Source organism: Chaetodon trifascialis, chromosome 9, assembly GCF_039877785.1.
Source record: "Chaetodon trifascialis isolate fChaTrf1 chromosome 9, fChaTrf1.hap1, whole genome shotgun sequence".
In the NCBI taxonomy this organism is placed as follows: Eukaryota; Metazoa; Chordata; class Actinopteri; order Chaetodontiformes; family Chaetodontidae; genus Chaetodon; species Chaetodon trifascialis.
In genome coordinates this window covers 17,073,679-17,089,979 of record NC_092064.1, presented here as the reverse complement: position 1 = coordinate 17,089,979, position 16,301 = coordinate 17,073,679, and the positions used below count along the sequence as shown (strand labels likewise).

Sequence of the window (16,301 nt, the reverse complement as noted above, 5' to 3'; positions counted from 1 at the left end):
AATACAGCAGTGGCCTGCTCACAACTCATACTTGACCAAATTATGGATAAAACCTGCTTGGGGACTCTAGGGCCCCTGTTCCTCCTGCTCTTAACTAGATCTAGATTTGCTGTGTGCTAATATGATCAAACGCATCAATTCATGGATATGCAACATAACATCTGGACACAGCAGTGGGACCCTCCTCAATATATCGTATCAAGATAGCAGAACTCACTTTGAGATCTTTATGTCTTCTAATAGTTAAGATAAGAGAGATTTTCTTGTCTTTCATCAGAGGAAATGCAACAGCACCAGTAAAGGCAGTTTGTGGGTCCCTGAGGATATTTATGCATACAGGATATGCATGTTGTAAGGTGCAAGTAGTCAAACAGGATATGGTGCAGGAAAGTGAGGTAGGATACGAAGAGACTAGTGCAGGTGTGTGTTCAGATGGGGTGAACAGGTTTTGCCTGAAATGTACTTTTCTTAAAGTTATAAGTAAGAAACTCTGCAAGGTGCAAATGACCATATTAGGCGTCTCTTAGAAAAAATCCTGCTTTCCTAGAAGGATCCAACGCATTTTATTTTTATCATTATGGAGTCTTAAACTGTACATATCTAAATGGCCTGACTAATATTTTATCATTCATACTGAATTACAGTAGATAAGTCATGTAAAAGAGACAGAACAGACAGAAGGAAAGATCTCAATGAAATAAGTCTAGGTACAAATAACTATGTATTATCTCATATATATTACATAATAACATCTGTTGTTATTATAGTATAGACTCCAACAACATGAACTTTTGGCTCCTCATCCATCAAAGTGATTAAAAAAATAAACAGATTAACCATTTAATCACCTGGAAATGTATTCAGTTTCTTTCAAATGAGGTTCTTCTATCTGATGAACTTTCAAGCAGCAATAAGGAGCAGGCAGCAGACTAGACAATCTTTCATTTTATTCCAGTTATGTGTACAGCAGATCACTATAGGAAGCTAACACAGTATATGCGGTAATCAGTCAGTAATTTATGCTCACCCGAGGATCAAACCATACAACCCAGAGCAACATCTCCATGCTGAGTACCACGCAGCATTATTGCAGGAGACCACGTCACATGTCAAACAAGATGCTTGGTGGTGCCACATGTAGTCCACTGAAATGTTCCTCCAACCAGGACTGGAGACAACGCTGCTGCTGACATTTCTTATCATTATTATCATGAGGATTAGGGTTATTATATAGGCGTTGAGAGAGATGGAAGACATTTCCCTGTGGGTGTTGCGTAAATTATCTACTCTCTTGCTATGTTTTGAGTGATGTGAGATTTACTGGTTGTATGCTCTGTAAGGTAGGAAAAGCAAATCAGGCGGTGAGGATTTCCTATCTTCAGCTGAAGTACTGATGAAAAGACATCTTCATTAAGGCGTCGCACCATTTGTCTTTATGTTAACTTTAGTGGTGGGCCTCTTTGGCTCATTAGCATTTTACCTCAATGCAGACAAGCAGTTTTTTGATTAACTGTCCCAGTTGTTACATAATACCAGAGTATACATCACCTAAAATGTGAGATGGTACTATGATGTTGTATGCAGGATGTTAAGTTGATTATGAAAGGTGGTTGGAGAGTTGAATCTACCTGCCGCTTCGTTTGGATGAACATGGAGGGATGAAGACATGAAGTCTAACAGTCTAAGTTCAGGACTCCTGTTAGGGGGGAAACAGTTCTCAACAAGACAGCGTTGTACTTTTATCCCCTATTGCCTCATAAAACTTGAGGAAGAATAGTGCACACAGTCATGCTAATGGCTTACCAGCTGAGAGGTGAATGAAAACCCTTGTTTCATTTGCATTTTTGCTAAAAAAGAAAACAGGTTTAGTTTGTTTTCATCCCGACAGTCTCATGTGGCATAATAATATGCCCATTTGCTTAATGCTGCGTCCCATGTCGATCCATTCCTCACTTGATATGCTTCCTATAAACCATAACATAGCAATTACTCACGTAGAGATTCAGGGACAACAGAACTTTGTCAAATTAAACAAATCCATTAGACAGTTCAGAAAAATATTAAGCAAAACATACTGAGCTCAACAATTACAAAATACAAAGTTAATCATAAAATCTATTTTAACACCTCGAGTGTTCTTAACCCAGCTGACGTGACCTACTAATAATATATAAATATATTGATATATTGCTTTATTGAAGATATACTGGGAAAACTTAATGCTAAACTTCTAACCAGAAGCTGCAGAAGGAGGGAAAAGCCTCACAGCAGCTAATCACAATTTAATTCATTCCTACAGGAAGGCTCATTTTAAAGACCGCAGCTACTGATGCTCAGTTATGTCGTGGCTCGCACCGACTGTGACACGACTTTGAATCAAAAATAACTGAAGTGTCACGTTACACACAGTAAACCTTTATATGCAAATCCCAAAGAGTCTTATAAAAGTGTTTCTGAAACAAAAGGACACAGTACTTTAGTAAAGAAATGTCTTAAGTTTCCACACTGCATCTCTTATGTCCACGCCTCCTCTATCATAAGGCAGCAATTACAGTAACAACAACAAAGAAATAACAAAAAAGGGAGTTCTACATTAAAATATAGTTAATTAAAGTGACCTATCTTTTGCTGCTTTTTTTTTTTTTCAAGATGCTATTTGCTGCTTGTTACGCTAGGGGCCACCATGTGCACGTGTTTTGATGACAGAGGACGCACGCTTCCTGCTGAGCCTGTCGTCTGGTCATGTACAGTATACAGTCGCTGTCTCTGTGTGCAGTTTGTCACAGCTACTTTGGGAATTTCAGTAAAATAGAAAAACAAACACACTGCAAACAGCCCATCTCCCTAATCAGACCACACCTCAGTTAAAAACACACCTCTGGCCCTTGGGTGTCAGTTTTTCCTGAGGTGAAAAGAAAGCCCAACACCACAGCCTCAAACAGAAATCACTAATCACATAAACACTAAATATTGTGTTGTTTACTCCAAGACACAAAGTTTGCCAACAGTTCTGCTGCCTGGTCTGTCCTCCACCTCGAACAGGCATTCATCAAACAGCAAACACTGCAGTTTGAAGTTAATTCTCTTTAACCACAAATTACAATGTATTCTTAAGATAATCAGCAACACGTTTGTTTTGTAAGCGAAATGTGAAGACTTCATTGTTTTAATAAAGTTTTCTTATTATATGTATTTATATTTTTGATGCCCCGTGTGTGTGTGGTCTGTAACATTGTGTGGGTTCTCCTTTTGGATGTATAAAAACGTTTAACTAATTAATAACAATTAGCGGGATTAGAGGTCAAATTGTGATCTATTTCTGAAGTTTGTTTTTAGTTAATTCCATCCATGCTTAACTTATTTGCACCCGGGAAACATAATTAAAGCCTCATTATTTTTGTTGCAGTTAATACCTTGCACACTGGTTTGAAACAGGTTCAACCACTGACAGGTCGCATGTCAAAGTCTATCTCCCCTTCAAACAGTGTTTCCTCTGTCTGGGGTCAGGGCTTACGTTAGCATATGGTCAGTTGTTGCAGAGATAACTGGCTGATGTTTCGGGTTCTAGTTAAAGGTAACACAAATGGGGCATTTCAACACAACACTGCAGTTATGTTTTCAGGGTCCTAAAAATCAGTTGCACAGACACTTTTCAGCAAATCAGATGTGAATATTTTCTAAAGTATAAAGTGTAACATAGATATAATGGATGGACTGTAAAACCAAACAGAGATTTGCAGGGTCATGGATTAAAATTCGGGCAACAAGTGCAATTATATTGTCTCTAAATTATTATTTTTTCCCTCAAAGTAACTGGAGCACACTTCCTTTCACCGTATATGTCTTCACATGGAGGACTCACACAGACGTGCACACCACTTCAGATATTTTCAGCTGTGACTCAGTCAGGGGCCACACAAACGTTTGGTCACATGGTTGATTTATGGTTGGCCTTGAAAGGTCACAGTTGGTTGGGCCACACAGCTGTGCTCCCGGTCCACCTAAAATGGCGGCTACCATCATTAAACTCACCATCACCATGAATCCACAAAGGGGTAGCTCGGAGATAAGGCCCCACAGTATACTGTGGCACCAGTGTAAACAGATAATTTATCTGACTTCATTTACGACTGACTTAAAGTGACACTGACTGAGTTTTGCTCTGCAAGTTATTTAAGGTTATATCAAAGTCCATATTAAAAAAGTGTCTATAATAAGTGTAATATAGGTAAATAGCTAAAACCAGTCTCAATATCAATTCGGTCAAGGTGCAGAACAACAGTTAACAGCATTAACAGTCTGACAGAAGATAATCATACAGTGATAAAACTGAAAAGCGGAGGTCACAGTAGTACTAATCTGCCTTCGTCTCAGCAGCAGGGGGCGCTGCAGTTGAAGATATGAGTCTGGCAGCTTCATCCTGCGGCTCCACGGGCCCTTCCCCACCTCCATCCTCTTCATCCTCCTTCTCCAGGCCCAGTGGAGGCTGTCTTTGTGCCACAGCTTGCCTGGAGCGAGCCCTGTGCCTTCGAGGGTGGAGGAAGAGCGCAGGGTCCGGCATCGCTGTGGGCTCTGCAGGGCCCAGCACTTTCTCAATGGGCACACACTCCCGTGACCGCTCCACTCTCGAAGAGGCCCGAGCACTCTTGCGCTTGGGTTTAACCACAGGAGAGGAAGGTGAGGCTCCTGACGGCATCTGTGGAGAACCAGAGTTCTGCTCGGCACCATACTGGGCCCCCTGACTGTTGGCGCTGGCGAGGAGTAACTGCCTCTGCTGCATCCGCTGGTGGTGCAGTTTCTGCCTGGCAGCGTGCAGCTGGAACGAGAGGTATGCTGCTGCCTCGGTTTGTTTCTGTAGCTCAGTGTTAAGGATGGTGGAACAGTGGCTGCGGCGTTTGAGCTCCTCCAGGAAATGGCGCTCCTTTTCCTTGAGATTGGCTCTGAGGGCTCCCACCAAAACCCCTTTGTGACTCAGCTCCTTACGAAGCTCCCCTAAGGTGCGCTCCCGCTCGGCCAGATGTTTTTCCATGTGCTGACACCTGGCCCCCAGGAGCTCCTCTTCCTCCTGTAACTCTGACACAGAGACCAGAAGCACAAGTGTTAAGTATAAACATCCCTGTGGGGGTGCTTTTTCCACAATTTACAGTGTTCAACAAAATGAGCACAAATATATATTTCTCTTATAATCGACCATAAACCATACAGAGCATATACACACATGTCTCTATGCATTACCATAGAGACAGTATAGTTAATCTCATCCCTATATGCAAAGCTGAGCCTTCGTTGGGCCACACCAGCTCTAATCCTCAGCACATATGACCACAGAGGAACAACTCATGAATGGCGCAGATCATACAGTACTTAAGCTGCGATCCACTCAGTTAGATATGAAAGTAGGTAATGAGACCATGTCTGAGTATTTGGAAAATCACCAGATTCCCTTCAAAGTCTGATGAGGAGAACCTGTGGACTAAAAAACAGTACAGTGCAGTGGCTTTAGAGCTGCTCCAGGCATTAGGTGGGGATGACACACACATATGGAAAAGGGAATCAATTGGCAGGCTCCAACTGGGCGATATCAATATTAATTCTTTATCATAAAGCACCGTCATATTTTGCAAGATTCATGCTACAAAAATGTATCGTTTACGTGAATGAATTTCTCACACTGTGTTAGAGACTGATTCAAATTCTTGAAACGGTAGTTTAGCACCACAGCTAACCAACGGCCATGTCAACAGCCATGTCAACAGATGTGAAAGATTCCCAAAAATTCCCACTACAAACAAGATGCTCAAACTGTTTTTTTGTCCAAAGTGCAAAGATATTCAATGAACTTTAATATGAACCAGAAAAAAGCAACACTTCACACTATAAAGATGAATTAAAGGATAAATTGATCATCTGTGTGTACATGCATAAGCAACAGAGAAGCAACTAGCGAGCTCTGATCACTTATCAGTGTTTTGAGTTAAATCCTCCTTTACTGCTTCCAGTAAGGCACACAGTCACACTGCAGCACAGGTACATGACACACTGTCCATAAAGTTAGTCCTTGCAATCTGATATATTCTCTCATGAAAACAGTCCACTGGCTAAATTCTATAATATCAGCTAGTGCTGATTGAAGCAATGTTCCCAAGAGATAAAACACTATGACTTGAGGTCTCCCCTCCACGTGAACTTCAATGTGTCAAGGTCAACTTTAATGCAGTGTGCTGCTTAAAGTCTTTTTTTTTTTTTTTGCTTCTGTAGACAAACTTTGCACTATTTCATTCCAGCAAAATTCCCCAGAGGAGAGTAAAGAGTGGATGAAAAGTCAGTGCAGCAACCTCAGGGCTGACTGAGCTGGAGCTTGCTAGAGGAGAAGGAGATTACATCCACAGAGGCCGGCAGTGATGCCTCCGCCCATAGAAATAGGTCAGGCTTGCTGGGTAGGAGAATCCCAAAGGGTGGAGGAAGGTTTGGTGAGTCCTGGAGGTGAAACTATAAAGCCTGGAATCCATATGAGGCTTAAATGTAATAGTGTGCTTCAAACATTGATAAAAGCTTTGGGTTTGAGGTTGAAGCTGATACATCTTACTGCTTTATGACCTACATTTTTCCTTTGCTCTAGCTTTCTCTCCAACCACTCGTCCTTTGTCACGTTATTTTTCTGTCTGTATGACTTCTCTCTCATCGCACCAAGTCCTTTTCATCTGTGATTTTCTTTTTCTAGTATCTCTTCCCTCCCTTCTATCTCCTCAACCCTCCGTCTTCCATGATTGGATCCTCCAAGGACTGATCAGTCTCAGGTTTGCTGTCACCCATCACCACACCCAGGTTGAGCTCATATGCTAACTATAGACTACAGTACCTAATGTGATCTTAATACCCTTCCATGCTCCTCTCCCCTCCTCCATGTCTGCAGCTGACTGCATCCTGCCGCCTTGTCTTTTCCTCCTTAATCGCTCTCCTTGCTACCACTCATTACCTCTCTCCTTCCACCTCTTCCTCTCTCTCTCTCTCTCTCTCTCTCTCTGTTCCTGGCTCTACGTCTCGCTTGTTCTCAGCAAAGTCTGTAAGTGGACACCCCCGCTGGGCTGGCGAGGGAAAAATGAGAGCAGGAAAAGCAAATGGGGATGGATCAATTTGTCAGGGTGGGAGGAGAACAGGGGGCCGTGCTGTATTGATGGATCGGGGGATAACCTGTCCTGGAAAAGGAGATGAGGGCTAATGGCTGAGTAATGCAGCCAAGCACGACTCCCTGCTTACTCTCTACAAGCACACACAAATTCACACAGCTTTTTGACTCCTCTTTGCCTGATCTGTCTCTAATTCGCTGTGACAAAATGGTGCCTGTCTCTGCATCGCTATATCCAGACAGCGCAAACGGTCTGCAAACATCAGCTATGAGCCAAATATGTTGAGGCATGCTGTCTTTGCAGCAGTGCTAGCGTCTCACCCCATACAGCCGTGGCCAATTCTTGTCACAAAGGAAAACTGCACACATGTGGGAAAAAGATACTAAACACATACAGGGACACACAGGTGCACACACCCATAATCTGCTCTGTGTATTGTCTGGAGGCCTGGAGGCATGGGTGAGAAGAGGGAAGAGGGTGGCTGACAGGGATCTAGCCCCCTGGGGGAGGGGAAGGACAAAGGGAGGCAGAGAGAGATGCAGGCGTACAGTTATGGTGGACATGTGCCTTGTGTCTTTCATACAGCCGGGCATAAACAGAGCTGATTCATGATGGGGGTGGATGAGGAAGAAAAACAGATTCACAAAGGAGGATATGAGCATTGAAGGGTCTCTCTTAACGTACCTATTTGGCTTCTGCCTGGAGGCTTCACCTTCAGTTCACTTGTCAACTCTGAAAACCACAAAAGGCAAAACACACAGGACAGAGCAGTTAAGGAGATACGGACGTTAAGAAAAACACATGGAACCACACTGTGAAGCTTCAGTATAGATGCTCGAAATGTCTTATTAAAGCTGTATGCTGACGTTTCCTGTTTGCTGTTGCTGGTTAACATAACAGATGCTCTGTGCAGTTTTCTAGCACATTTCCAGTGAGCTCATGCATAATTTATGAAGCTAAATCTGAAACTTTACATCAAAGACTGTGCGTCAGAGACTCGGCCAATAATGTTACATTACTTGTCACAGTCTGGAGGGAAAAAAAAAGTCCTTTACTGTAACCTCAATCAGACACATTAGCATTGTTAGCATTCCTCACAAAAATCAATATTCACTTAAATAAAAACTACAGGCTGTGCAGTCTGTTTCTGGAGGGCATGCAAACCACGAGCAAAAGCCTCAGAAAAGTGGAAAATGTTTGCCGTTAAGCAGCGTTAGCAGAGCTGCATCTATCACAACATCTGACGTAGCTGGATAACCCTTTACCCCGTGTGCTGGCAGATTTCAGACAGATTTCTCGCTGGAACATTCTGCAGACTGATGGATTATAAAGTTGACACGTGGTTTTGTTTAGACAGCTGGTCAGTACAGGTGTTCTCAACTGATTTCTTATCACATCTGCGTAAAGAGGTTGACTTTCCGCTGCGTATTGTGTAGTTTGTGCTTCTTCTGCACAGCTGTTATACTGTTAGCCTTTTATGTCTTGCATTAGTGGACGGCCTTCGCATCCATTTGTCTTGCGCCATAAAAATACAGACAGACAACAGGCACTGGACGTCAGCAGCTCGCCTGTCTGAATTTTATTGGACAATAAACAGTTCTGATCACAAACATGACTGCATGATTTTCTTTTAGCGTCAGGAGGTGGTTATGGAACTGAATGGTGTTACCGGGAGACGCTTCAGGATTAGGATTGTCCAAATATTACGTGACATGATATCTGGCACACTGGCGTTTTTAGATACTGGATGGATTATATCTCATGTCAGTGCAACACAGCAACTAACGGTTTATGCTTTTGAGAAGATAATGTATCATAATAATAATGAGCAGTGTTGGATTTTTCCCTGTTAGAAATGTTTCAGCTAAGAGCCTCTGACGGGGTGGTGGGGGTCAGACTGTCAGTCATTCTGATGGTAATTCAGGGAGGCCGGACTGCAGATAAATCTCCACAGTCAGCTTTCAGCACGCACTCGAACACAGCAAAGTGTGTGCATGAGCGTGTGCGTGTGTGGCTCCAATAATTTTTAGATAAACGTGGCACAGATTTGTCCTTTTTCATTTTCCCATGGCCAGAAATATGGGCCTGTTCAATCAGCCATGGCTAATGATCCTAAACTAGTTTAATTCTAAAAAAAGGAGAAAGCCATCATGTCACATCTGCAACTCTCTCATAACACTCACATTGATGTTTACTAAAACATAAAGTAGACACAGCACTGGTACAGATATGTTAACACTGTAAATAAAACATCTCTTGTGTTTTGGAATGAAAAAAACTAAATCAATAGAGGGCAGCACATGTTTTATTCCTAGCCTTTCTTTCTTCCTCCTCTCGGTCTCTCTGTCACGCCCTTTCTCCTTCCCTCTGCAGTCAGCATAACACGCCCACCCATGCAGCTGGCCTGAAGAGCGAAAGACAGAGGAGATGAAGAGGGGAGGAGGGCAGGGAAGGAAGGAAGGAAGGAAGGAAGGAAGGAAGGAAGGAAGGAAGGAAGGAAGGAAGGAAGGAAGGAAGGAAGGAAGGAAGGAAGGGGGGATGAAGAACCCAAGACAGGCAGTCCAGAAGGACAGGCTCGCTGAATGCTGGTATTATTATAAATTTCATAATAATTAATACACTTTATTTGAATAGCACCTTCCATACAAGAATTTGGCCATTTTCTCCTCTTCACGATCCTCATTCACAACAGCCAGAAGCACTTACGAAGTTATTTTAACTGCAGGGATTCGGCTCCAGGAACTATTTCTTGGAACAACAATCAAACAATGAAAATGAGGAGCTCAGCACATCCAGAATGTGTAATGCTTTGTGGGTCAGGCTTATCTCCTACAGCCTCACTGAGCATTCGAGGTTTTTGTTTCACGGCTCGACCTTGAACGTTGCAAAGATATCTTGAAGGACACACAATAAATGCGTTATATTAAAGAAAACCCCCCCATTTCAACAGCAGGAGAGAGAAACTGATTCAGCTTGTTGTTCAAGGAGAGAGAGGCGTAAGCGTCTTTGTGCTGATGAAGAAGCGCTGAGAGTTTAGGACAATAAAAGAGAGGTCGGCAGTAAAAAAGGCAGAGCTAATATGCAAGGCGACATCGTCAGCTCAACCTTGCTGTACCCTTCCAGGCTGCATATTAGTGAGCTGGCAGCAATCACCTATTACACCTGCAAACTGCATTAGCCTATCAGCAGCCTCACAGCCATCCTACAGGCTCTTCATCACCTCAATTTGTATCTGTGGACCTCTTTGAAATTGATCTGTAATGTGGAAACACGGCCTGGCAAGCTGCTAGGTGACAATCACAGGAGGGAGTTTTAGGTTGTTTGTTGTGGATCTTTGCAGAAACGGCTATTTGTTCAACACTGACATTAAATCTATCAATTAAAAACAGTGGCTCCTGGATATTAAAAATCACTGGGACCTTAATTTATTAAGTATATTTCAACACTTTATCTTTACATTACTTCTTCAGTACTCCCAACAGCACACGCCTTTCGACTGAACCACAGTGACCAGGACTCAGCAGAAGCTTAGCTCAATTACTTAGCAATTAGCAGCAAGATGCCCCCTATTCTCCATTGACGACTTTCACAAACTTCTACAGAAAACGTGTTTCAAACCAAAATCAGCTGACTGTCACTTTAAGAATATATCAAGAATTGGAGGAGGGTCCGTCAGTTTATCTTCAGTGGGCTCCACTACTGTAACACTGTCTTTGCAGGTCTATCTATCAGCAACTGAGTCAAACGCTGATGGGAGAGTCCAGTTCTCAGATCCTCACACTGACTTCCTGAGTGTCAAAGAATAGGTTTTCTAATTCTACTGTTGGTCCATAAAGCACTGAATGGTGAATGAATATATTTCTGATGTGCTGTTGCGTTATGAACTGTCCAGACCTCTCAGATGGTGTGGGACAGGTCTGCTTTCTGTCCCCATGGACCACATATCTGGAACAAACTGCCAGAGAACTTGAAGTCTGCTGCAGCTCTCGGTTCTTTTAAATTAGAGTTTCTTTTATTGTATTTTACTCCTAGAAATCCCATTAAAATGTGTTTTTAGTTTGCCTTTTTACATTGCCATTAAAGCACGTTGAATTGCTCTGTTGTACACATAAACTTGCCTTGCTTTGCCTCGTATAGTGGGAGTCTGTGAGGAGGCATAGTGGCCATTTGATCTTACTTTGCCTTTAAAAAACAGACATTTGTCTGCAAAACCTTTTGACAGATTTTTCACTCTGGCATGAAAGCATCATAAGGAGCTTTAAAGATGCCCAGCAGAAAGATATGTGTGTTTTTAGTGAGTGTGGTGTATTAATGTCCCTGTGTATGCAGGCCCACAGAAACCTCAGAGGAATGTGGTAATGAAAGGCAGCATTATAGGCAGATAGAAACTGGAGAGCAGATTAATGACTACAGCTGCTGCAAGACCAAGATTTATATTTGCGCTGATGTGTTCTGAGGAAGGAACATGTTTGTTTGCTGCTACAGAAAAAATGCAGTGAAGCTCTCCAGAGACTTCTTTATTGATTAAATCGTTTTCACAACTATCTCTCTGAAGGTTTGGTCACACATCGTGTCATTTTCTAGGAAAACCTAACTTATACTCCATGTGTCAAGAAACGATAATCGATCTGTAACAGCACCGTTTGGGCTGCCCTTTGCCTTCACAGTGGGAGACCCCGTGGAGACGAAGAGAGGAGGGGAGAACGAGTAAACAGTAAGAAAAACACACACTCTCTTTGTTGGTGTGTTAGTGTCTTTCTCTGACTGTCTCTAAACTCCACACACACACACACACACACACACACACACACACACACACACACACACACACACACACACACACACACACACACACACACACACACACACACACACACACACACACACAGCCATGTTTCCTTCACTTGTGGGCACATTACATAGACTTATGTTTATTTTCTTAACAATAACCATAATGACTACTTGCCTAATCCCAACATCCCAACCCTTACCCTAACCTGAACCCAAGTCTTCACCCTAAAATTCAATGATTTACATTACGGGGACCTGCAATTTGTCCCCACCAGTATGGGGAGTCCCCACAATATCACTGTGTAAACAGATTTATGTCCCCACAACAGGAGTAATACATGGTCACACACACACACACACACACACACACACACACACACACACACACACACACACACACACACACACACACACACACACACACACAGACTATAACCACCCAGCACAGCTTTATTGACCAGATGTGATCATGCAATAGAGCCACAAAGTAATGGAGGGCGTCGTTTTCTATACAACTGGTCACATTAGCTGAACCACCTCTCTCTCTCTCTCTCTCTCTCTCTCTCTCTCTCACATGCGCGCGCACACACACACACACACACACACACACACACACACACACACACACACACACACATACACCCCTTCCCCCTGCTCTCCCCTCCTGTATTTGTCAACCACAATCCCGTTCATATGGATTATTAAAGCCGTGGGATCTATGGATTAACCACGATGGAGATGTTTGTATGCATCTTTCTGAGGACCTAGCATTGTGAGTGTGACAATTAAAAAATGTGTGTGTGCAGTCTGTATTTTGTATGTATGTGTTTGTGTGTGTATATATTTCATTTTCCCACAAAAAATGTTTTATTCAGTCACATAAGCGGATTCTCCTCCACTCTGTGGAAATAAAGCTGCCCCCTATAATGTTAAATACAAATTTTGGAGTAAACACTTTGTTTTAAGGTTTTAGGTTAAAATCATGACCAGGCTATGGTTCAGGTGAGTGATTAGTTTAGGAAACAAACCTGGTGAAGGATAATTAAAGCCTCCGGCCAGAAATTAATGAAATTAAATCGAACACAAGTGTAGTAATGCAAACATGTGTGTGTTCATATGCACTTGCTTGATTAAACAGACAGCATATCCATTAGGGCTAAAACAGGAAATGATGCAATCTACAGGAACTGTAGCATGACATCACCATGTAGTCACTGTCTGGCATTGATTGACGGTGCAGACACACACATTCGATGAACAATGAGGCCTGTATGCACATTGGAGTCTTGGGGATATTTAATTTCTCCACTTGAAATAAAAATGAGAATAACTGCCGCTTATGTTCCCTCCAAAATTAAACACTGGTCATGTGGTCCATCGAGTGAATCATTAAAAATGAGCTTCAAATTAGTTAAGGCTCCACCTGGATACAAACAAAGGAACATCTGGCTGCAGGCAGAATGGATTATTATAATTAAAAAAGCTAATTAAAAAAGGTCATGGAACTGTCTTTTTTCCAATGATACATCAAGTCTGTAATTAGAAATCCTTGTAAATCTTCTCTCTAAGGGTAGGGGGTCAATGAGAGGGGTCCTTGCTGATTAATAAAAAACTGTAGCAGCAAAAAAGAAAAAGCAAGAAACACCATGAGATGATCAGAGCTGAAATGATTGATCAGTTATTGACAGAGGATGCCACACAATGATGATACACATTATCTGGTTCTGACTTCTTCAAATGTGATGATTTTCTGCTTTTCTTTCTCATATATGATAGTAAATTGAATATATTTGGGTTTTGGACTGTTGGTTGGACAATACAGACTGACATCATCACTGAAAATGTGAATTTTTTTTCCAGCATTTCTTGTTATAATATCAGGTGATACTTAGTTGCAGCTGTATAACTCTTAATTGCAAGACAATCACTTAAAGTGTCAATCTGTAAAGCATCAATAAATGATTTAAGAACTCTGTAGTGTTTGTGACATGTGTAAAGTGTATTTTAGGGTCACCGAAAAGTTTCTTGCCTCCTCTCTCACACATGCACACACAGTCACAGCAGCGCGTCCCTCACCTGAGCATCGTTTCTGCAGGGAGAGGATCTCCAGGTGGAGGCCGTGGAGTAAAGTGAGGTGTTCCTGCCGGAGGAACACCATGCTCCTCTCCACACTCCCAATCTGCCGTGACAGGCTGCTCTCATCACCCATTGTCGAGTCTGGAGAGACGTAGGGAGGAAATCAGAAGGATGGGACTGATGGATTTTTTGTTTGCGCCACCAGCGTCCGTCTGTCCTCAAGCGACCATCTTTTCCAACTTGATCTTACACAGCAAAGCACGAGCCCCAGCTGTTAAATGCCACTTTCTGAAACTGCCTATGTCAGCCACTGCGAGAGAGGGAAGTGCAAGTTCTGTATTGAGGTCATGTGTGAGCTATAAATAAGGTATCGATGACCAGAGAAATCAACAGAAACGGGAGAAGCCATGCACCTCCAGCAGGGACGCGGCTCAATACATTTCTATGCATTTTCATTACTTGATGTTAAGGCGATGCAAATGTCTCTACTTACCTTTAAAGGTATGTTAAGTACCGAAATCTAATAAATATGATTCGCAAGCGTTATAAAAACGTCCTCCGATCCGGGCATGCTGGCCTCCAGTGCTGGTCCAAATCCTGTCGGCATTCACCCAAAGACATTTTATCTGAAGCGATAAAGTACTTTTCAGCTGCATGTGACGCCGTTTGGTTAGAAGCTGGATCGCTGCGTAAGAATACCAAACCACCGCGACGCATGGCACCGCGCTCCTCTGGCAAAACCGCTCCTTGCTGCAACATCCGCGTCGAGCGTCATTGAGAAGAGGATGTTTTCAGATCGGTCGATACGAGAGGCCACGAGCAAAGTGCGCAGTCCATTTTTCTACATGCGCACCTTTCTTCGGCCCCTACCGACTGAGGCACCGAGCTGCCGCGGACGGCTGAGCAGCGAAGTGATGAAAACAAGCCACCGCGAGCAGAACACGCGAGAACATCGTACGACAGAGGCAGCAGCACAGCTGATTGGAGGGACCGGCCCGTATCAGCTGTACGTCGACTCTGAGGATCAATACCATCAATACAGAGCGCGTGGGAGTACAAAGGAAAGCACAATTCTGTAGTGATTCGCTGGAAAACAAACAAAAATAAAGAAATTAACATAAACTATAACTTATAAGCAAATATTCTGAAATTCAACTTGTCAAATAAGTCTTTATTTTAGGGTCCACGCACCGCGATTCGATGGGTGTGATTTCGGAACCATGGACAGAGACATGCCGACGCTGCTACAGTGGTTCTCAACCTGCGGCCCGCGGACCTCATTTAACTCACAAGGGAAGTGGTGGGGTGGCTCTGAAACTTCAACGCACTGCAAATTAAGAAAATTAGTGGATATAACACGAGCAAATTAACAAAACATCATCACCAATTTGTCAGCATATGCACAGAATTAAGAAAAAAAATGTTGCCAACAGAGAAAACAACCAAATACTGATATGTGTTTCCAGGGGACACTACAAGGTGATGCACATGGCTGGGACACGCGTGTTGTTGCCGTGGTTTGTCACTTATGAAGTTGTCGAAGTTGGCTATCTGTCAGTGGTGTTGGAAAATGAGCTTAACTGTCTTTTTTTCGTGGGACACCAAGCTGTCTCAGCGATGTGCATCAGTTTTTAGTGTCCCCTGGAAACACTCACTGGATTTGTTTGTCTCGTGTTTTTTCAGCGCACCTCTGAATCTGAATGTGTTTGTTTGGGTTTCTCTATCAGCTTTTAACTTAGTGGTTACAGCGATGTTGCTGACTACATGAGCAAATACTGTGTATGATAACTTATAAAATAAATAAGTATCAATAGTAGTGACAGGCTCAAGGTTCAATATATTCATCCATGACGTCATGCTCCCATGCTAATTGACCACCACTGATTGCAGAACGTAAGATATTAATATGAAATAACGCCATGGAAACCTAATCAACTGAGGCTGCTATTAAATGTGTCAATATTTAATAAGTCAACTTAGCATCTTCTAAATGAGTGCCCAAGTTTGCCTAAATTAAAAAAATACTATGCTTTTTGCTGTGTTGAAGAGTTAAATTCTCATATGAGGACATCTAAATACTTTTGTGTTGTACTATGCTTAGGTACTATTTTGAGGTATTTGTATATGTCTTGATTACTTTCATTTTATGTTTCTTTATACCTCTACTCCACTATATTTAATAGGCATATACTGTATTTTTGCTCCACATTATTCAGCAGCTCATTCAGATTTATATATATAAATATACGATGGGATTATAAAATACCTGATACGTAAACAGTTAAATGTAGCCCACACCTCATACGT

The 16,301-nt window shown here is 42.4% G+C and overlaps 1 protein-coding gene across 1 annotated transcript; it reads right to left on the bottom strand.

Annotated features, from left to right (window-relative positions):
- Positions 1 to 928: 928 nt before the first annotated feature.
- Positions 929 to 15,245, bottom strand: ccdc92ba (coiled-coil domain containing 92Ba). Its single transcript, XM_070970080.1, has 4 exons — positions 14,488 to 15,245; positions 13,995 to 14,135; positions 7,812 to 7,859; positions 929 to 5,073 (listed from the first exon to the last, which is right to left on the bottom strand). The coding sequence occupies exons 2-4, from the start codon at positions 14,125 to 14,127 to the stop codon at positions 4,355 to 4,357; spliced, it is 900 nt and encodes a 299-aa protein (XP_070826181.1). The 5' UTR covers positions 14,128 to 14,135; positions 14,488 to 15,245; the 3' UTR covers positions 929 to 4,354.
- Positions 15,246 to 16,301: the final 1,056 nt, after the last annotated feature.

Excerpts from the sequence above, each read along its gene's own strand:
- ccdc92ba (XM_070970080.1), bottom strand. The coding sequence starts at position 14,127 with ATGGGTGATGAGAGCAGCCTGTCACGGCAGATTGGGAGTGTGGAGAGG. Across the intron at positions 7,860-13,994 it reads CCTGCAGAAACGATGCTCAG|AGTTGACAAGTGAACTGAAG; the intron begins GTGAGGGACGCG and ends TGTGGTTTTCAG. Across the intron at positions 5,074-7,811 it reads TCCAGGCAGAAGCCAAATAG|AGTTACAGGAGGAAGAGGAG; the intron begins GTACGTTAAGAG and ends TCTCTGTGTCAG.